The sequence below is a fragment of the Scedosporium apiospermum genome, assembly GCF_000732125.1.
Source record: "Scedosporium apiospermum strain IHEM 14462 chromosome Unknown SEQ_SAPIO_0121, whole genome shotgun sequence".
NCBI lineage: Eukaryota > Fungi > Ascomycota > Sordariomycetes > Microascales > Microascaceae > Scedosporium > Scedosporium apiospermum.
This window is the reverse complement of record NW_015971822.1, coordinates 1,922,446-1,944,301: the sequence shown is the minus strand read 5'-3', so window position 1 is coordinate 1,944,301 and position 21,856 is coordinate 1,922,446. Positions and strand designations below refer to the sequence as shown.

Below are 21,856 nucleotides of genomic sequence, written 5' to 3'. Positions count from 1 at the left end.
ATTCTTTTTTTGACGAGAACACGAAGGCACGATTTGTTTTCCCCAGTTCTCACGCTGTCCAACGAGAAACGAGACGACTGCATACGAAGCAAGATAGCCCTTGACGATTGACCAGTGCTTTTGCTTCTTGTTCAGCCATCGAATTATACACCGCCTACCATCTCATACTTGAGGTGTCAAGACGAACAAACCAAAGACCACACTTTCATCATAATCATACCCGCGACATAATTTTTTTGTTTTTCGAATTATTCTGTCCAGCATTTCCACACCCTGCTACTGCACGATACCCTCTTTTGCGCATTTTACCCTGTTAGTGCTTTCTTGTCCTTGCCCAGCTAGGGGGTGTCTGTGTTCAACAGAGAGAGAACACCCCTGGACACATCGGCATAAGCAAGATCATTGGAGCTCTTGGATAGAAGTTAATAAGAGTGCTTTCTGAAGCCGTAGTCACTACATCATCTCCCCCTCTCTAAGGACTATTCTTCCTTCCTTCACAGAGGTCCCTCCCCTTCCCAAGGTTGAGAAGAAGACGAGGCAGCTAGTGGGAGAGCGGAGTCGGAGAAAAGTATGAGCTCCGAGGCACCTATTGAGTTCTGTCCTCACAGGGCAGATCTCGAGCACAACGTACAATATCAAGAGTTAGGAGAGGTGCAATACTTTGAGCCAGAGGACTCTACCGACGAATTAAATGGAAATGGTGAGCACCTTCCCCACTCCCCGTTGCATTGGATGACAGGAATGGGCCATTGGGCATCCCATTCCCGGCGACGTATGAAAGCGCGTAGCTAACAGAGCAACAGGTGTAGAAGGCCAGAATGGTGGCGAGGGCGAGGAGCCAGCTCCATTCACGGTAAAATTGAGCAAGAAGGCGAAAAAGGAGAAGAAGAAGGGCAAGGGCAAGGCGAGAGGATTTGAGCCTGAGCCTGAGCCCGAGCCCGAGCTCCAGCCCGAAGCGGAAGCCGTTGCCGAATCTCCCAAGGCAGCGGAGCCAGAGAACGGCGAAGATCTCTGGGCTGAACCAGTTAACAAGAAGAAGAAGGGCAAGAAGGGGAAGAAGGGAAAGAACTTCGAGGACCCTGAACCCGAACCTGCACCTGTACCCGCTCCCGAAGTAGAGGCCGTTGTCGAACCTACCGAGGCAGCGGGGCCTTCAGAGGACCCTGCAGATGAATGGGCTCTACCGGCAAAGAAGAAGAAGGGCAAGAAAGCGAAGAAAGGAAAGGTTCAGGAGGAGCCTGAGCCTGAACCCGAGCCTGCACCCGAACCCCCAGCTGCTGCCGAATCTACTGAGGCAGTGGCACCGCCAGAGGAGCCTGAAGACGACTGGGCTCAACCAACAAAGAAGGGAAAGCGGAAGGAAAAGGCCAAAAAGGGCAAGAAGAGTAAGGGACAGGAAGAGCCCCCTCCACCACCCGCGTCTCGAAGTATTGCTGCCGCCGAAGACGATGGAGCTACCGCACCTCCACCTCCACCTCCGCCCGCCGAGGAACCCGTTCCACCCGAGGTAGAAGCCGCAGCCACACCGCAGCCCACTGCTGAGCCGGAACAGCCGGCCGAGGAGGCAACAGAACCGCCAGCGCTGACAGAAGAGCCCAAGGCTGACAAAGGCGAACCTGTTCCAACGGAGGAATCGAAAGATTCTGCTCCTGAGGAGACCCCCGCGGAGGCTGCCGCCGAGGAACCTAAGGAGGAGCCGGCTCCCGCTACCGTTGCGGAAGAAGCTCCTGCCACCCAGGAGGGTGAAGTTGTCGCTGAAGAAGCTCCTATAGCCAAGGAGGACGAAGCTGCAACGGAAGAGGCCCCCGTAGCGAAGGAGGCTGAGGCTGTCGCTGAAGAAACTCCCGCAACCAAGGAGGCCGAAGCCGTCACTGATGAAGTTCCTGAAGCTAAGGAGGCTGAAACTGTTGCTGAAGAAGCTCCTGCAGCCAAAGAAGACGAGGCTGCTGTGGAAGAAGCCCCTGCAACCAAGGAAGCCGAGATTGTCACGGAAGAAGTGGCGATTAAGGACGCTCCAGAAGCTGCGGCAGAGGGCGCTCCTGGCGTTGACGCAGCCCCGACTGTCGAAGAGCCTGCTTCAGAGTCTGTGGAACCGGAGGCACCTCCTTCAGATGCTCCAAATGCTGTGACTGATGCGCCCGCACCTGCAGCTGAAGTTGAAGCTCCCGCTGTTTCTGAAGAAACTCCAGGTGAAGTTGAGGAGGTTGAGGCTCCTGTGCAAACGGCCGTCGACGACGAAGAAGAAGAGAAGGCCGTCGAGGAGCCCGCTGCCCCTGCTGAATCTGCTGTCCCTGAACCCACCGAGGTCGAAACTCCGGAGGCAAAGAAAGAGGAGCCTGAGGAGGCGGCGGCATCTAAGGAGGAACCAGTAGCTGCCCCAGACCCAACGCCAGAGCCCACCTCCGCCGCGGAGCCTGAAACTCCAGCTGAGGACCCGAAGACTACAGAACCCTCAAAGGAAACACTTGCGGGTGTTTCCGAAGAGGCCCCAGCTGCCACGGCGGAAACTGCCGAGGAGAAGCCCGCCGAGACGACGGAGAAGGAGGGAGAAGAAGCCAAACCCGAAGAATCTCCCGCCGATCCTCCTGCTGATGAGAAGGAGGAGACCGCTGCTCCGGTCGAGGCAGTTGCGGAGAAACCTGTAGAGCCCGAGACTGCTCCTGTCGAAGAGCCCGCTGCTATTGAGCCCGAAGCTCAAGCTCCCGCTCCCGCTCCCGCTCCCGCAGAAGATGGCAAGAAGGCTGCTGAGCCCGAGCCCGAGGCTCCTACCGAGCCGGAGGACAAGGGTGCTGAAGCTGAGACGGCAGAAAAGGCTCCTGAGGAAGCTCCCGAACCGGTGGTAGAGTCTACGGATGCTGAAGAGGAGAAGGCCCCCGAGGTTCCCGCCGAATCTGACGCACCGACCACTAGTGACGAGAAGGCCGACGCAGCTGTCGGTGAACCGGAGTCTTCTGGCAACTCTCAGTCGGAGGAGACCTCTGCCCCTGAGCCTCCCAAGGAAGCCGTCGAGGAAGACAAATCTACTCCTGCGCCAGCAGCCGCGGCTGAGTCTCAGGTAGAAGAGTCTCAGGTTGCCGGTCAAGATGAGGAGAAGCCCGAGGAAGCTGATAAGAAGGCGGAACCTGTATCGGAGACTCCTGACACCGATGCCAAGCCTGAGTCTAAGGAAGATGCTCCTGTTGCTAAGGAGCCGCAGGAGGAAGCTACCCCCGAGCCCGCTATTGAGTCTACTCCTGAGCCTGCTGTTGAGCCTACTCCCCAACCTCGTGCGGAGGCTGCTGCTGAACCCGCAGCCGAATCTACTCCCGAACCTGCCGCTGAGCCTGTAGCTGAGGCTGCTGCTGAGCCTACGCCTGAGCCTGTTGCGGAGGCTGCTCCTGAACCCGCAGCCGAATCTACTCCCGAACCTGCCGCTGAGCCTGTAGCTGAGGCTGCTGCTGAGCCTACGCCTGAGCCTGTTGCGGAGGCTGCTCCTGAACCCGCAGCCGAATCTACTCCCGAACCTGCCGCTGAGCCTGTAGCTGAGCCTACTCCTGAGCCTACGCCCGAGGCTGCTGCGGAGGCTGCTCCCGAGGCTGCTACCGAGCCTACTCCTGAACCTGCTGCTGAACCAGCTCCTGAGCCTGTTTCTGAGTCTGCTCCTGTAGAAGCTAAGGCGGAGCCTGAGTCAGTAGAAGAAGCTGCCCCGAAGGACACTGCTCCTGAGCCTGAGTCAGCACCAGTCGTTGCGCCTTCCGATGAGGCTGCGAAGGAGACACCCGTTGAGGAAGCTTCAGCCCCGGCTGAGGAGATCGAGACGAAGGAGGAGCCGGTGTCTGCCCCTACCGAAGAAGCTAAGGAAGAGTCTGCCGCCGAACCGGAGAAGGAGGCCCCAGCAGCCGACGAGGCCAAGGAGGTTGAAGCACCCGTATCAACCGAGGCGCCTATTGCTTCTACCGAAGAGCCTGCTCCTGTAGAAGAGGCACCTGTCGCCAAGGCCGAGACGGAATCCGAAGCTGCACCTAAGGCTGAGGAAGCCAAGTCTGCTGAGGACGCTTCTGGTGGGGCGGAGACCACTGAACCTGAAAGTGCTGTTCCGGCTGAAGTGGAGGGTGTTGAAGAAACTGCCCATGTTGAACCCGAAAAGCCTGAAGAGCCTGAAGCTAAACCCGAAGAGACTCCGGCAGTCGCCGAGGAAGACAAAGCAGATGCAGAGGCTTCAGCTCCTCCTGCCGAGGAAAAGGCTGACAATACCGAGCCTGCTGCTCAGGATGCACCTAAGGAGGCGGAGCCCGCTGCCAAGGAAGAGCCAGCTACAGAAGAGCCCGAGGTCAAGGGCGAACCACCTGTAGAATCAGACGCTGAGAATAAGGCTCCTGTTGAAGAGAAGCCTGCCGAAACAGAGCCCGAGACTAAGGACGAGGCACCAGCCCCTGAGGTAGATGTTGACGAGAAGCCTGCTGAAGTCGAGAAGTCAGTGGAGCCTGAGGCGAAGTCCGAGGTGACCCCGGCGGCTGTTGAAGAAGACAAGGCGGCCGAGGAGCCTGCTCCGGCTCCTCCTGAGGAGGCACCCCCAGCTGAGGAAAAGTCAGTTGAAACGGAACCCGAGCCTAAAGACGAGGCACCTGCTGTTGAGGCAGACTCTAAGGACGAGCCTGCTGCTGAACCTCAACCCGAGGCCGAGGACACGCCCGCTGAGAGCGAGCCAGTACCTGAAGCTGCGGTTAAGGAACCCGCGGTTGAAGAACCTGCTTGCAAGCCGGCTGAGCGTGCTGACGAGGTGGCTGCTCCCGCTGAAGACAAGCCTGCTGAAGAAGAGAAAGCAGCCGAGGAGCCTGTAGCTCCCGCCGCAGCGGAAAAGACGGTCGAAGATGCCCCCGTAGAAGTTCCTGCTGAGGACACTCCTAAGGAGGCTGAGCCTGCCGCCGAAGCGGCCCCGATTAAAGAGAAGCCTTCCGAAGAAGGAAAACCAGCGGAGAAGCCGGCAGAAGAAGAGAAGGCCATTGAAGAGGGGAAACCTGCAGAGGCAGAGAAACCGGTTGAAGAGGAGAAGTCCGCGGAGGAAGAGAAGCCAGTTGAAGAGGTTGCTGAGGCCAAGGACGAGCCCGCACCTGAAGCCGAGAAGGTGGCTGAGGAGGAAGCTGCTCCTGCAGCTGACGAGGCTAAGGAAGATGAGAAACCGACTGAAGAGAAGCCTGTGGAGGAAGAGAAGCCAGTTGAAGAGGTTGCTGAGGCCAAGGACGAGCCTGCGCCTGAAACCGAGAAGGCTGCCGAGGAGGAAGTTGCTCCTGCAGTTGACGAGGCTAAGGAAGATGAGAAACCGACTGAAGAGAAGCTTGTGGAAGAGGCAGCAGCAGCTGACGCCGAAGGGGGCGATAAGGCGGCTCCCTCCGGCGAAGATAAGCCGTCTGACAAGGCCGCCGATGCCGCTGCCGAAGCAGCCAAGGCCGAAGAGGAAGAGGAGAGTAAAGATACTGTAGGACCGATTCCAGGCGAAGAGAAGAAGCGGGCAGAGGCGAAGACAGGTGAGAACCTCCACCCAACCCCCGATACCCCTGATGCTGCGCAAGACTTGGGAGAATCCGTTTCGCAATCAGACAAAGGAGTGGTAGAGGATGGTAGTGGTTCATCGTTAGTGCTTTCACATGATGTTACGGACGTGCGTGAGGAATCAACAGGACTCACGGAGCGAGACGTAATTGAGGATGACGAGACTGTACGATCTGGTTCTGGGGATGACGGTAATGATAATATTGATGGTGGTAATGTGGAGTTGGAAACGACTCCTGAGGAGCCGCCCACCTATGCTATTGTGGACGATAACGACGGCAAATTGGACGATACGACGGCACCTGGCGATGCGATTACGGCTGGCTCCGCGGAACTGGTTTCTGAGACTACTGACGACAAGGTCGATGACAATAATGAGGCAACGGCTACTACGGACGAGGTACAGGCTACCCCGGCACAGACTGACGAGGCAGGCACCGCAGGTGATACGGCACGTTCTGATGACATAACTTCGGAGATCAAGGCAGAGGATGAAACTTCAGAGACTCAGGTTAGGGGCACTACGGCAGATGAGCATGTTTATCAACAGCCTGTTGAGCCAACTCCTGCTACTGTGGAGACTGGTACTCAACGGAATGAGCAAGTAACGGAGGAAACAGCACAGGACGAAACGATCAAGGAGGTCTCTCCTGCAGTAGAACTCGAACAGGCCGAGGCTGAAATTGAGGTCAAAGCACCGATTGAATCGACTCCCACCCAGGAGAGCACTGAAGAACCCTTGACCGATCCCGCATCTGTCGAGGTTTTGAACACCCCTGAGGGAGAGTCTAAGGAGAGTGCACAGGTAGAATCTGTGGCAGAGGCCCACGCTGAACCACCCATTGAACCTACTCCTACTCAACAGGCTGTTGAAGAGACCTCGACCGAGCCCATAGCTGTTGAGGTTTCGAATGTCCCTGAGGAGGCGTCCAAGGAGCGCGCACAGGTAGAACCTGAGGCAGAGAAAGCGGTTGAGGTAGAGCAGCCTAAGGAGGAACCCACTCCTGAGGACAAGCAGACTGAGGCAGCTCAACCGGCGACTGCTGCTGATGAAGCAGTAACCCCAGAGGTGGAGACGGCAGAGGTGACTGGTGAAGTGGTAGAGCAGGAAGCAGCGAAGGACGATAAGGAAATTGTAGCAGAGCCAGAAGCAGCTGAGGGACCAGTAGTTGAAGAGAAACCGGCTGAGAGCATTGTTGAGGGGCAACCTACAGTTACAGATACCCCGGCCGACGACGAGCCCGAGAAGGAGCCGACAACAGAATCCGTCGCGCAACCCGCACCCGAACCGACCCGAGCTACTTCCATCGAAGAACAAGTCGTCGAAGGTGAAAAGAATCTCACCCAGGAAACCGATACTCAAGACGAACCGGAAGTAGTCGAGCCCGCCGTGGACCAGGTCCAGGAAATTGAAGATCAACCAGCAAAGACTCGAGCTGAAGAGGTTGTTGAGGAGCCTGTGCCAACACCTGCGGCTAGCCCTGATGATCAAACTCCCCACCCTGAGTCCGAATCCGAAAAGGCCCTGGATACAGAGACGACCCCCACCGATGCCGTCGTTCCTGAGACTGTCGAGGTTCTCGCAGACCCCGTGCTTGTTGAGGTTACCGAGGAGGCCTCCAAGGTCTCTGACGAGCCGGCCGAAGCTGTAGTACCCGAAGTTGAGACTCCCTCTCTGCCTTCTGAGGTAATCGAGGCGACCGATGCTACTCCGGTAGAGGAAGCTCGTGCCGTTGAGGAGATTTCCGAACCTGGTGTTGAGGCTGCTGAGTCTGCGGAGCCTGAGGTTCCTGTCTCCGTCGCAGACAAGACGCCTGTTGTTGCAGAGCCTGAGGTTAGCCAAATCGACTCCCAACCAGTGGCAGAAGCGCTGGCCGATACTCCAGCCGCTGAATTGCCGGAAACCGAGCCGGAAGCCCCACCTGTGAGCATTGTTACCTCTGAAGTTGCGGCAGAGCCTGAACCGGAGCCAGCTGCCGCCGAAAAGGCGGTTGAAACCGAGCAGGCCGACGAGCCGGCAGTTCCCGATGCTGTAGCTCCCGCCGAGACCGAGCCAGAGCCAACTTCTCCCGAAAAGGTTGAGGAGTCCGTGACTTCCGATGCAGCAGTAACTCCTGCTCAAGCCGAATCCGAGCCCGCTGCCGCCGAAAAGGTGGTTGAAGCCGAGCAGGCTGAAGAGACGGCGGTGGTAACTCCTGCTGAGCCCGAACCAGAGTCTGCTGCCTCCGAAAAGGTAGTCAACACTGAGCAGACCGAGGAGACCGCGGTAGTAGCTCCACTTGAACCCGAGCCAGAGCTAGTTGCTGCTGAAGAGGCAACCAAGATCGAGCAGGCTGAGGAGCCGGTAGCTGCTGATGCAGTAACTCCCGCTGAGGTTGAATTAGCTTCTTCCGAAGAGGCTCAGGAAGCTGTGGCTTCTGATGCAGAAGTACCTCCTGCCCAACTCCAACCCGAGACTGCTGTCACCGAAAAGGTGGTCGAAACCGAGCAGACTGAGGAGTTGGTAGTATCTCCTCTTGAATCAGAGCCTGCTACCCCCGAAAAGGTAGCAAAGACTGAGCACGCCGAGGAGCTGGTGCCTGAGCCCGAGCTAGAGGCAGTTTCTGCTGAAGATGCGGTCGAGACGAAGTCCCCTGAGGAACCGGTAGCTTCTGATGCAGCAGCTCCTACCCTGCCTGAACCTGAGTCCGCTGCTGCCGAAAAGGCAGTTGATAGTGAGCGGGCTGAGGACTCGGTGGCTGTCACACCCGCTGAGCCTCGTCGAGAGGCAGTTCCTGCTGAAGGGGCCATCGAGACTAAGTCCGCTGAGGAACCAGTCGCTTCTGATGCACCGACTTCCACCCTGCCGGAACTAGAGCTTGCTGCCGCCGAAAAGGTGGTCGAGACTCAGCAAGCCGACGAGTCGGCGGTGGTAGATCCCACTGAGCCTGAGCCAGAGCAAATTGTTGCCGACGAGGTGGTCGAGACAAAGTCGGTTGAGGAATTAGCACCTTCTGATGTAGCAACTTCGACTCTGCCTGAACCTACCGCCGAACAGGCGGTCGAGGCGGCACAGGTTGAGAAGTCGGTGATCCCAACTCCCGCCGAGCCCGAACCGGAAGCCGTTGTCGAGATCGAACAGGCTGAGGAGCCGGTAGTTGCTGATCCAGTAACTGCCACAGCGGCGGAACCAGAGCCAACTTCTCCAGAAAAGGCCGAGGAACCCGTGGCTTCTGATGCAGTAACTTCCACTGTGCCTGAACCGGAGCCTGCTGCTGCCGAAAAGGTAGCTGACATCGAGCAGGCCGAGGAACTCGTGACTTCTGATACCGTAACTCTCACCGAGCCCGAGGTCGTCCCTACGAAGGAGGCCCAGCTTGCTGCTGAGGTCCCTAATGCGGAAGAGCTTGTTGCAGTGGAGCAACCCGAGGCGGCCGCACCAGATGCTCCCCAAGAATCTGGTGTGGAACCTGCGGCTGCTGACAAGGCGACGGAACAGCTCCCAGCAGAAGAACCTAAGACTGAGGCTACTGAGGAAACTCTAGTTGCTGACGTCGCTTCCACTGTTCCCGATGATGCTGCCACTGCCAAGGAAACTCCCATTGAAGCCAACGTTGAGGGTGCCGCCTCCGTCGAAGCTACTGTCACCTCTACTAGTCTCGACGTTCCTACTGCTGTTGAAGAAGCTCCCTCTAACGAAGCGGAGGCTGCTGGTCCTGATGCTACGATTACCGAGGAAACTCCTGTGCAAATCAAAGCTGAAGCTGTGTCGCCGGACACAACTCCAACTGGGCAACCTCCCGACCAAACTGCCACCACTTCTGATGCTACGACTATTAACGAAGAAGCTCCTGTTGAGACTGAGACTGAAGCTGCGGCTCCTATTGAAGCTCTCGCTACCTCTCCTCCTGACACCGCCACTGCTATCGGGGACGCTACTTCCACAGCCGAAGTTGGAGCAGCTGTTCCTGATGCTATCGGTCCTATTGAGGAAACCTCGGTCGAAGTTGTCACTGCTTCTGCTGTTCCCGATGCCAGTGCTGTTGTCGAAAAAACTCCCGTCGAAGCTGATGCCGAAATTGTTGCTCCTGTTGCTGCCGCAACAGTTGAGGAAACACCTCTTGAGACCGTTGCGGAAATTTCTTCTCGCGAAGCTACTACCATCGAGGAGACCTCCGTCGAACCCGAGGTTCAAATCCCAGGCTCTGACGCTACGGCCACTGTCGAGGAAGTTACTGTCGAAGCTGGAGCTGAAGTGGCAGCCGCCCCGGACGTTGCTGCCGCTGTTGAGGATACTCCAGTAAAGGTTGAAGCTGCGGCTCCCGAAGAGACTACCCCTGACCATCAAATCCCTGTCGAAACCGCTGCTCCCGAAGTAATAACTGCCGACAAGGAAATTCCTGTCGAAACTGCTACTCCTTCTGTTACTGTTCCTATTGAGGAAACTCCTGACGAACCTGCTGTTCCTAAAACCACTCCTGACGAGAAAATCCCTGTTGAGACTGCTCCTTCCGTTGTCCCCGATGCTCCTGTTCCTGTTGAGGGACCTCCTGTCGAATCTCAGACTGAACCTAGTGCTCCCGATACTGCTGTCGAGACAGCTCCTGTCGAAGGATCCGCTAAGGTTGAAGTTGCTCCGGATACTACTCGGGAGGAAACACCTGTAGAGAAATCCCCTCATGAGGCTGAGGCTGACACGCCGGTTTCTGCTCCTATTGAAGAGCAACCTGCGGCTGAAGAGGTTGTCAAGACAGTCGCGGAGGAACCCGGAGATGACTCGCCCGCTACCCTCGCTGTTAATGAACCTGGCCCAATTTCAGCGGTTGAAGTATCTGCTACTGAAGCCGTTGTTGAGGAAATTCCTGCACCTGAGCCTACTGATGGTCCTGTTATCGACGACCAACCTGTTACACCCCAGCCTACCAATGAGACTCCTGAAGAACGCCTGGTGGATAGCGACCTCGCCGCCGCTCCTATAACCGATAAACAACCTTCTGAAGCGGCGGCCCAGGAAGCCCCATCTCCTGAGGAGGACGTCCTAATTGCAGCCGACTCGGCGAATGCACCCGTCGCCATTGCTTCCGATGAACAGCCTGCCGTTGAGAAAGTTGACACGGAAACTGTCCCATCTGTGGCGGATGTTGCCCCTCTAGTTTCCTCTACGATCAACGAAGAGCAACCTGCCGAAGAGGCTATTACGGAAGCTCAGTCTACAGAGACTATTTCAAAGGATATCCCTGCTACGTCCGAACCAGCTTACGCAGTCGCTCCTACTGCCCTCAATGAACAGCCTGCTGTCGAGGGAGCTGACAAGGAGATTCTTGCAACTGTGCCCGATGCGGATCCTGTCGTAGCCGAACTATCCTCAGAAGAAGACACTCAAGAACTTGCGCTTCCGGTCGATACTACGGAAGATACCGTCGCTGAATCCGCAGCAGCCCCCACCGATACTGCTCCAGTTACCGTTGAACCTCAGCTAGGTACTGAGGAGATCATCGAGGCTGCGACCAAGGAGCGTGAACTTGCCGAAGCTGAGGTTCCTGTTTCTGAAATTGCTGTTGAGGCTCCCGCCGAAATTCCTACTCCCGCTCAAGAGCAGCCTCCTGTTGAAGAACCTGCCCAGGAACTCCCGGTTATTGATCCTCCTGCTACCGTCCCTGCTCCAGTTGAAGAAGCCGTCAAAGAACCCGTGGCCGAAACCTCATTTGAAGTACCCCCTGAAGAGCAGCCTTCTATTCAAGAGACTGCAGAGGAACACCCTTCAGACACTCTGGCTTCTGCTACAGTCGCCGTCGAAGAACTTACAGCAGAGCCTGTCGCTGAAGCCTCGTCAATTGAAGATCAGCCTAGTAAAGAGGCTGCTGAGGTACCCACGGCTGCTGATACTCCTGCTCCTGTTCCTGCTCCTGCCGAGCCCATCGAAGAACCTGTCACTGAGAGCGTACCAAAAGAACCTGCTGTTGAAGAGGCTGCCGAGGTACCCACGTTTACTGATACTTCTACTCCTGTTCCTGCTCCTGTCGAGGCCATCGAAGAAGCGGCCACTGAGAGCGCATCAGAAGCACCTGTTCAAGACCAGCCTGCTGTTGAAAAGTCTCCTGAGGTGCCGACAACTATTGATACCTCCGGACCTGTTCCTACTGCTGCTCCCGCTGAAAACCCCATCGACGAGCCTGCCACTGAAGGCGTATCAGAAGTACTCACCCGAGACATCCCAATTGACGAGCAACCTGCCGGTACTACACCTCAAGGGGCCGTCGCTCCTGTTTCTGACGCTCCTGCTGGGGAAACCACTGTTGAGAATCTTGCTGAGGAAGCATCCGCCGAAGTTCCTGCTGAAGATCTAGCTTCTGAAATCGAACCCGCCGCAGTCATTACTCCTGAGGAGGCCGCTAAGGAAATTTCTACGAAGCAAGTCGAGGAACCCATGCCTGCTGCCGCTGAAGTGCAACTCCAGGAACCAGTGCTGGAGGATTCTGTCGAAGAACCCCAACCTGACGACATTGCTGCTATTATTGCCAGTCAAATTTCCTCGGCAGCTGCTGATGAAGCTACCGATTCTCCGGCCGGCATTGTTGAAGAGGAACATCCTGCTACGACCGAAGTTGCGGCTGAAGAGACGAAAGAGCTTGCAGAGCAAGCATCCAGCGAATCTCTAGATTCTATTCCCAAGGAGGAAGATGAGCCTGTTCCCACCAAGCAGATTGACGACACTCCTCAGGCTGGCGATGCTACAACCGAGGAACCTGTGTCCTCTATTGTTGCGTCATCAGACGTGCCAGCTCTAGACACCCTTCCCGACGAATCTCCAGCTCGGGAAGCCAAAGAAGCGGAAGTTGATATTCCCGATGTTCCCGAAGAAGTCGCTGCCGTTCAGATCCAATCCACAGATGAGCCGACGGTGGAATCTGAAACCACCGAGCCCGTACCTGCCGTCGTGGAAGAACAGCCTGTCGTAGAAGCCGAAGCTGCTGCCGCAGTTGAGACCGAGTCCAGGGACGTGACTACCGAGAAGTCCCCGGAGCCCGCTGTTGATGTGCCAATCGACGATCAGCCGGTCCAGGAGGAACCCATTCCCGAAGCCGCCGTAGATATTGCCGAAACTTCTAAAGACCTTCCTGCAGACAATGAGGTTGAAGACACTCGTGATAAGGAGGTCGACGCTGCTGGTGCTACTGACATCTCCACTGAGATTGCTCTCGCTGAGGCTGCTTTTGCTGAAGAACAACCCGCTACTGACGTTGCTACTGAACAGGCTCTTGCTCTTGACTCCACATCCCAGGTAACCGACGAGGAACAAGCCCCTGATGCTACAGCTCCTGCCGAAACGGTGGCTAAGGTGGCATCTTCTGACGAAGAACCCATGCCTGAATCTGTCACTGTTGTTTCTGAGATACCTGCCGAGGAATCTATTGGAGAGCCAGCCGTTGCTGCGACCGTAAGCACTTCAGCCGCTCCTCCTGATGATCTGGGGGCTGTAGCAGAGGACACGACTCCCTACCCACCAGCGGAAGAAAGGGTTGTTGCGGAAGAAGAACCTGAAGCTCCTGTTCAGCCCGAACCTGAAAGCGCTTCTGCCGAGTCTCAGGATATCCTACCTCCGGCTAAATTTGAAGCTGAACCCGAACAGGGCGCCTCCACAACTGCTGCTGAATCAACTACAGAAACATCACCCGAGTCCCCTGTGGAAAAGCCGCTGGATACGTCTCTCGAGCAGTCTACCCTTGAAGCCGCAACTATCTCGGAGCCTCTAGACGTTACTGTCCAGCCCGCCTCACAGCCAGTTGCAGAAGCTGCCGAAAAGTCGGAGGAGCCCGCCGCTGAGTTGAAGCCAGAGCCAACACCCTCTGTCGAAGATAGTCGCTCGGCTGACCCCGCTCCCGAAGATGCTCCTACCGAAACGCCTGAGAATGATCTGGCCGTAGTCGAGACAGCTAATATTGCTGAGCGTGGGCCCCCTGAAGCCGAGGCCTCCGTTGAGACTCCTGCCGAGCCTGAGCTAAAGTCAACTTCCGCTGCCGAACCTGGCAGCCTCGCCGACTCTGTTCCCCAAGACGCTCCTACTGAGCCGCCCGAGAACGTTCTAGCTGCTGTTGAGACGCCTAGCACTATCCCTGAGCCCACCCCTGCTGAACGAGCTGTGGAAGCTGACAACCCGGCTGATGCTACTCTGGACCATTCGCAAAACGAGACTCCTGAGGAGACCGTTCCGGCCACCATTGAGGCACCTACCGCTGTTTCGGAGCCTGCAATTATTGAGGCACCAGTCGAGATACCTGCTGTGGCCGAACCAGAAGCAAGCCCTCCTGTTCAAGACGACACGGCCGATGTAGCTCCGGAAGATGCCCCTCACGAGACTCCTGCTCCTACTGACACTGCTGAAGATATTTCAGCGGCCGCTGAGACAACTCCTGATTCTGACCCTGCACTGGTTGACGCATCTGTTGAGGCACCTGTTGAGATACCTGCTGGGACCGAACTGGTACCTGAGCAGGATCAAAGCGCCGAACCGGCTGCTGTTGCCTCAGAGACGGAGAAGCTTGCAGATGTTGAACCCGCTGTGCAGGTCGCGGACGAACCAGTCAAGGAGCCTGTCGAGGTATCCACCGAACCCGAAGTCTCTGTAGCCCCAGGAGAAGTCTCTGAAGTCGCGCAGGCTGCTGTTGAGGCTCCTGCTGAAGTCTCTACTTCTGTCGTCGAGGATGCTGCTTCTGTTGCTGTTCCTATTTCAGAAGAAGCCGTCGAGGGTGCACCAGTCCAACAGGCAATCGAGGATCAACAAACAGTCAAGATCGAAGGCGAGGTAGCTCCGGCTACAGAGACTTCTTCTGATGATCCAGTTGCCTCTATGGAACTGGTGCCTGCTGCTGATGTGCAGGCTGAACAAGCCAACTCTGCTCCCGAGATTACTGGGTCAGATGTCTCTGCTGAAACTGCCCAGCCTGCACTTGAGGCTGATGAGCCGATCGAGTCCACATCTCAAGATGTAGAGACCTCTGAAAAGGCCCCAGTTCCTACCGCAGAGCCTGAGTCTCAACTAGTGGAGGAGGCAGTTCCCGAGTCCCAACCTCAGGACGAACCCGTCCAAGAGCCTGTGCCAGAAGAGGATCAGGTTGCGGAATCTGTTGACCCGGTCGTTAGTACCGCTTCCGTGGATGAGGTCGCCCTTGCTGGAGATGTTCCTACTACAGAAGTGCCATCTACTGCCGCTGAGGAGACTGCTAAAGAAGTCGCTCAGCCAATCCAAGAGCGTTCTGTTATTCAGGAGACCGGAGAGGTTGCGCCTGTTGGAGACCTTCCCGCCACAGAATCAGCCCCAGCTGCCACCGAAGTGACTGTTGAAGAAGTAATCGAGCCCGCCGAAGAGCGATCAATTGCCGAGGACCTCCCGGTTCAAGAGACTGTCGATGCTATCCCTGTGCCAGACGTTCCTGTTGATGAGGCGCCGCCTACATCTGAGGCGATTGCCGAAGAGCCTTCGGAACACGTCCAAGAGCTTTTAGTTATTAAGGAAGCGCCGGTTCAAGACACTGCCGACCCAGTCGCTATTGAAGCTGTGGGCGCAGGGGAAGAACATACAAAGCCTGTGGAGTCACTCGTCATTGAGGACCGCCCTGCTCTCGACCTTGAAGCAGCCGCCGAAGCGGAAGTGTCAAAGAGCCCTGATGAACCCGCTGCTGCCTCTCCGGAGCCTTCCATCGAGAATGTTTCCGCCACCGTCGAGACGGTCACTGACGATCGTGCCATTGTTCGAGAGCCTGAGGCTGCTGCTGAGGATGTTTCTGTTCCTGCTTCCGATGTGGTTGAATCTACCGCCCCTGTCGAGGAGGTGCCAGCCGATAAACCGGAAGTCTTGCAAATTGTTGTTGACGAGCCCTCCGCCGCCCCTGAAACCGCCCAAGATGCGGCGGAGACGCTACAACCGGAGGCCGAAGAGAACACCACCACTGCCAAAGTCAAGCCTCAAGAGCCCGTGGCATCTCAACAACAAACAACTACAGCAGACGAAGTGAAGCCTGAAGAGTCAATTGCGCCCCAAGATGCAGGTGAACAAGTCATCACAGAGCCTGTCTTGCCTGAGCCAGACACAGTCGTGGAAGTCGCCACAGCGGAGAAAGTGGTAGGAGCTGACGCCACGGAGAGTGTTGAGGCATCAGCGCTCACCGAGGAGACTACATTGTTGCCCGAGGAGCCTGTTATTGAGCCTGTCGCGGAAGTTCTGGATGCTGCCGAATCAGTTGTTGAGCCACTAGACATCTCAGACAACGTCACAGAGAAGGACAAGCCTGACGCCCTGGATGTTGATGTCGCTGAAGCATCTGAACTTGAAACGCCTACGCCGCCGAGAGAACTCATCATTGAGGATGTTGAAGGAATCACAGCCGAAACACAGGAGGAGTCAGAAGTGCCAGCCGAGCCTCAGACCGAAATCGTAGACAAGTCAGAGGAGCCTGAACGTATTAAAGTGGCCGAGCCTGAAACGTCTGAGATCGAGACAAGACCTGTCACGGCCTCTACTCAGCGAGAGCTTCCCACAGCACCCCAACCGGAAGCTGTAAAACCAGAGACACACACCACAGAGGCTGAGCCCACGCCAACTGCAGACGAAGAGCCCGACGACGTTTCAGACCACGAAGCGACCCAAGAGCCAGCCGCTTTGGAAATCAAGGTGCCTCAGTCCAGTGAAGCCGTACTAACTGAAGTTGAGTCCGTCACCGATGAGCCTGCCGTTCCTGTCGAAACCGTCGAGCGCGCTATTAATGAGGCTGTTGCCATCGTGGCTGTGGATGAACCCGCTGAACCCGTTGCAGAAGAGACAACCAAACCTGCTGAGGTGTCAAGTGAGGTTGTGATTCCCAAGTCCGAAGGTCCAGTTGCCGTTCTCGAGGTTGACGAGGCACCTGTCGCGCAGATTGAAGAGAGCGTGGTACCCCAGGAAGCAGAGCCGGTTGAAGTCAAAGAAGTCGCGGACACTGTCGTAAGCGAGGAGAAACCCCCTGCTGAACTGGAGGCCCTCGAAGCTACCGTCGATGATGTTGCCAAGAATTTGGAAGTTGTTGAAGAACCTGCAGTAGCAGAGGATGAGCAACAGCCCGCCATCATCGAAGAGGTAGCTCAAGAAGCCACGCAACCAGAGCCCACCCCTGAGGTTGTCGCCGACGATCTTGCCAGGAACTTGGAAGTTGCTGAAGAACCCTCCGAAGATAAGCAACCGGCCACCGTCATTGAAAAGGCCGCCGAGGAATTGGAACAGCCGGCAGAGGTCCAGCCAGAACCTGAAGAAACACCCGCAACGCCACTCGAACCACAGATCGAGACGCCTGAAGCCAGCCCCGAGGCACCCGTTGAAAAAGCCAAGGTGCTCAAGGATGAGCCCGTTGTCGAAGTAGCCTATCGATCAATTCCCCAAGACGATGAGCAACCTGCATCAGAGGATGTTGTTGTTGTTAGCAAGGCTGCGGCTGATGATGAAGACGAGTTTGTCCTTGTTAGCCCTTCGGAGACCGTTGGTCCCAAGGATAGCCTGGACGACTCTGCCGTCCTTGCCGATGTGGTAAAGTCTGTTGATGACCTCGAGACACCTGCTGAAGAACCTGCTGCCACTGCTCCGGTCGAGTCAAGGGAACTTAAGAGTGCTTCTGAAGCTGTTGTGGAAGATGCTGAGCGTCCGCTTGAGACCGTTATTGTCTCGGAAGAGGCTATCTCTCCCGAGCCTGTCACAGAGGACGCACCGCTACCTTCTACGGCTAGGGAAGAACCACCCCAGGAAATTGAAGAGATTGTGGAGCCTACTACTACGAAGTCTCCAGATCTCGCAGATGCGCAAACATCCGTTGAAGAGCCCACCGAAGCCACCATCGTGGAGTCGGCAGAGGTACTTGCATCTCGAGATATTCCTGCTGTAGCCACCGAGTCTACACCAGCTGAGCCGGTCCATGTCGTGTCTGAGGAAGTTACTGAGTCTCAAGTGGATGATCGCGATGTAGTCGCCGAGGAACCTGTGTTGGTCGTACAGTCTGATTCTGTCAATGTCTCACCGTCTACTGAGGATGTCGTCGTAAGGGAGGAGGTTGCTGATGCGGAGGAGCCTGAGCCTACGCCTGAATCTTTTAAGCCTGTTGAGTCACCCGAGCCTGTTGAGTCGCCCGAGCCTGTTGAGATTTCTCAAGTGGTTGAAAAGCTAGAGGACCAGCCTGTCATTGTGGATCACAGAGGTCTAGATGAGAAGCCCGCCGATGCCGCAGCGGAAACCGTGGAGGAACCCCCGGTCCTCGCAAGGGATCAAACCGGTCTGTCCGACGATGTCGTCATCGTTTCCCAGCCAGAAACCGCCGAGCCCGATGTCGCGCCTACCACCGAAAACGAACCCGCTGCCGAGGAGCCGTCCGGAATTGAGGAGAGTGTAGTGTTGGTCTCTGAGCAGCCGTCGACGGAAAAGCCCGCCGTGTTGGAGACGTCTACCGAGCGAGAAATTAGCGTCGCTGCTGTTGAGCAATCACCATCCGAGCCCGCCGAGCCAGAACAGATTGAAAAACTCGCCGAAATTGAACAGCCTGTTGTGGATGTTACTCCGGAAGCAGAGGATGGCCATGCCAAACCCGATGCCGTCCCATCAGCTCTCAGTCCTGAGACTATTGAAGTTCCTGCGGACACTGAGCAACCTATTCTGGAGAAAGAAGTCACTGCTGAACCCGCGGACAGGGAAGTGCCAATCGATATCCCAGCTCAACTCGAAGATGAACAGGCACCTGCCTCTTCATTAGATGTCTCAAAGGACTCGCCATTGGATATCCCCGAGCCTACTGATGTTTCTAGGCTAGAGGAGCAACCGGTTATCGCTAAAGAGGCCGAAACGATCGCTCCGGCCGAGACAGAAGATGAGACTAGAGCTCTACCGGCCGACTCTATCGAGCCCGCTACGGCCGAGGCAGACAAAGAAATTGCCACAACTCAGCCGGTGATCAGCGCCTCGCCAGAATCGGATAGCGCGGCTCCAGAGCCTCTAGACAGGTCTATTAACGAGAAGGAAGTGGACGCCGCCGTTGACAAGTCTAAAGAGTCCGAAGACCGGAAGGGCTGGATTGCTGGCGCCGTCGCCGCAGGCGCAGCAGTCGCTGGCGGCCTTGTCGCCGCTCATACGCTTTCTTCTAAGGACAAGGGTAAAGACAAGGCTCCGATCGAAGCAGAACCTTCGAGGTCGCTTCCCCAGCTCCAGGACTCTCCTGTCATTGTTGAACGACAGGCACCAGTTCTTGCGCCTTTGCCAGTAGCCGTCGCACAAGATAAACCTGCGGCCGCTGCCGAACCATTCCCTAGCCTGGACGCCAGTAATGACAGGGCTATCCAGATTGACATTAACAAGAGCAAGGGAATATCTCTCAAGGACAGCAAGAGCCCGCTGGCGCCCCTCCTCACTGGGGTCGAGCGTGCGCCGACTCCTCCTGTGGTGATTCCGTCGCTCGACGATGCTCCTCCCATGACACCTGCTGCCCGCACCAAGAACCTCCGGCGCGCGCGGAAACTGTCGATTGCCCGTGCCGAGGAGGACATCGCGGCGGCCGTGGTTATTTACGCTACGGTTGAGGCTCTAAGCCCGTCGGGAAGCCCCACTCGTGAGAAGGCGCCGCCTCTGCTCATGGGTGACGATTTAGAAGCTGGAAAGAAGGAAGACTCTACTACCACTCCTGGTCATGTGGATTCGCAGATGGATTCTTCCCAAGTCGTTGCTGATGATGATGCAGGGAGACCTAGTGTGGAGCTTGCGTTGCGCCGGTCGGTTGCTGACTTGTTTACAGACAAAGAGACTTCCGCAGATGATACTAAGGACAAGGAAAGGACTAGAGAAGAGCGCCGTCGCAGGCGCAGATCTAGCCATCACTCACGATCTAGCAGGGAAGGAGGCGAGGGTTCCGATAGCCGACGCCACTCTTCGCACTCTCACAGACGTCGCTCCCATTCCGAAAGTACTACCCGCTCTTTCAAGACGCCCCCCGAGACTCCCCCCCGGACGCCTAAGAGCGGCGGCGACAGCTCCGAACGATCCCGCAGGCGTCACCACCGCACGCCCGAGGAGCAGGCCGCTCACGAGAAACGCCGAGAGGAACGACGCCAGCGCGAAAAGGAGCGCGAGCGAGAGAAGGCCGAAGACAGCCCACAAGCTCCTCGCGAGTCCAAGGGCAAATCCGTAGAGAACGGCGATAGAGAACGAAGCCATCGCCGCTCTCGCCCTGGCACTTCTCGCAGCCAAGCTGAACGATCTACTGCTCCCGAAGAGTCCAAGAAGTTCCTCGATATGAAGGACCGGGGCATTCTAGATGGCCCCAAGGACCTCTCCACCGTCCCGCCTTCAGCATCTCGTGAGACAGTACCTAAGCGATCGAACACCACGCGGTCCAGACTTGGACGCAGCAGCCGAAGGTCCGAAGATGTCTCTCGTACCAAGTTGACAAAGCCCAGGGATGAAGATTCGAAGAGCCGTCGCAAGTCCGAGGATAAGCTGCGCAAATCGGAGGAAAAGCTGAGCAGGTCCAAGACGGATATTGGCGAAATGTCCAAGTCGGAAGAGGCGAGGAGGAAGGCTAGGCAGGAGGAGAGAATGAAGGCCAAGGAGAAGGAAGAGGAGAAGAAGGGCGGATTCAGGGCCGCGATCAAGAGGTTCTTTACCTCGACTACTTGATGGAGGAAAAGTTGGTCGATTTTTTTTTTTTTTTTTTCATGGTTGTATTTGTTTTTCCTTTTGCATGTTTTGTTTCCTTCTTTCCTTTGTCCTACACGTTTACTTTCACGGCTGCTGTTTACGATGGCATATGAATGAGAGTACATGTGTGGATGAGATGTACGGGTTATGGTTATGATTGCGTTACGAGAATGTTTCTTGATTTGGATTTCATCTCTTCTTCTATCATGTTCTTATTCTACGAATTGATGTATGAAGACTGTTCTGTGAAAACTGTTCCATTACCTCTCTCTCACACCGGATGAAAACTGATGTGACTTTCCTTTCGCAAATGTGTAATGTGTCAAAACTGCCAACAGACGTAGGGCAGGTCGGTCTTAGAAATGAGAGAAACCCGTCGGTTATGGCGACATCACGGGCATCTCAGATAGTGCCTGATACTTGGACAGATTTGACATGACAGTACCGTTCAGTTTAGAGCAGATCGTAGTCGTGCCAGGAAGAGGGCTCTTCTCCTCATACTAAAACTCAAAGCCGCGAACTTCTAGACAGTGTAACAATGGGGAATGGCCAGAGGAATGTGTCGAGTCGGTCAGGAAAGTGATAGCAAGGCTTGCACAAGGGCTGCTGCTGCCTCGGCCGTGACCGCGCAGATCTCGGCTCGAGTCTTGTGAAGCTCCAAGGCAAGCCAGGGCCGATATCTATCTCCAGCTGGCTAGTAGTTTAAGCCGGATCAATCACTAGTGATGGTGTCAGATGAGCTCGAGATAGCGGAATGCCACGTACAAAGGATCTACCTCTAGGGATGTTCATGTGTACGAAGTATACAGTGTCCTCGGAGGAAGGACACGAAGCTTGTCGTGGACGGAAAGCTTGCTCCACCAGATCTCTAATACCTCAGCCACTTCATCAGACAGGCGGCAAGAGTGTGCTAGCTTCCACGCTTCTCATTCGTAGGAAGCGGGCATCTCTCCTGCTCATCCCCTCAGTCGTGGAGTACTCGGCGAAACCACGGGCCAGTTCCTCGCAACGGCCAGGATGCCGAGACTGGAGAGCCGTTCGCGATGCGCTAAGCCCTTTGTCCGCCTCTCCACTGATAAGCTTTCCCTTCTGTCAAGGCTATACACAACGTTGACGGGGGTTGCGGGCGCATCAACCGAATGCTAAAGTGAACCTATCCTTGTCCGGATAGGCTTCACCACTATCCGTCCCTCGCCCTTGTCCCGAATATAGCCTACTCCTCTAGCTCAGGCGACAGAATTAGCTTCTACCCACATATCCACTGCCGTCCGTGAGCCGGCCAAAAGGGTTCTGTCGCACACCCCACCACCGGGGCATTGGTCTCCGCCGATGATTCTGGATGCCATACCCCCTTCCTAGGATGGCCAACTTCTCAGATTCCTCTTCCCCACCACGCAACTTGACCCTGAGCACTTTTGTTCTCCGGGGATAAAGTGCTAGCCCACCTCGTCCATGCCTACTAGATCAACCCCTACCCTTGTGGTGAAGGTGAATAGGACCATGCAACCATTTTTTGCCACTTTATGCGCGAAGGGTGCTGTCGTCAAGCAAGGCTACTCGTAGCTGCACGCCCCACGACACATCCCAGACGAGAAGCTTCAGACTAGCCCACTCCGGCATAATGAACGACGACGCCGTTAGGGAGCTCAC

General features: G+C 56.2%; 1 protein-coding gene across 1 annotated transcript; it reads left to right on the top strand.

Moving 5' to 3' along the window:
- Positions 1–570: 570 nt before the first annotated feature.
- SAPIO_CDS8595 (uncharacterized protein) lies at positions 571–20,185 on the top strand (the record flags this gene model as incomplete). Its single annotated transcript, XM_016790201.1, has 3 exons — positions 571–700; positions 804–5,504; positions 5,658–20,185. 3 exons carry the CDS (start codon positions 571–573, stop codon positions 20,183–20,185), a joined length of 19,359 nt encoding a protein of 6,452 aa, XP_016640464.1.
- Positions 20,186–21,856: the final 1,671 nt, after the last annotated feature.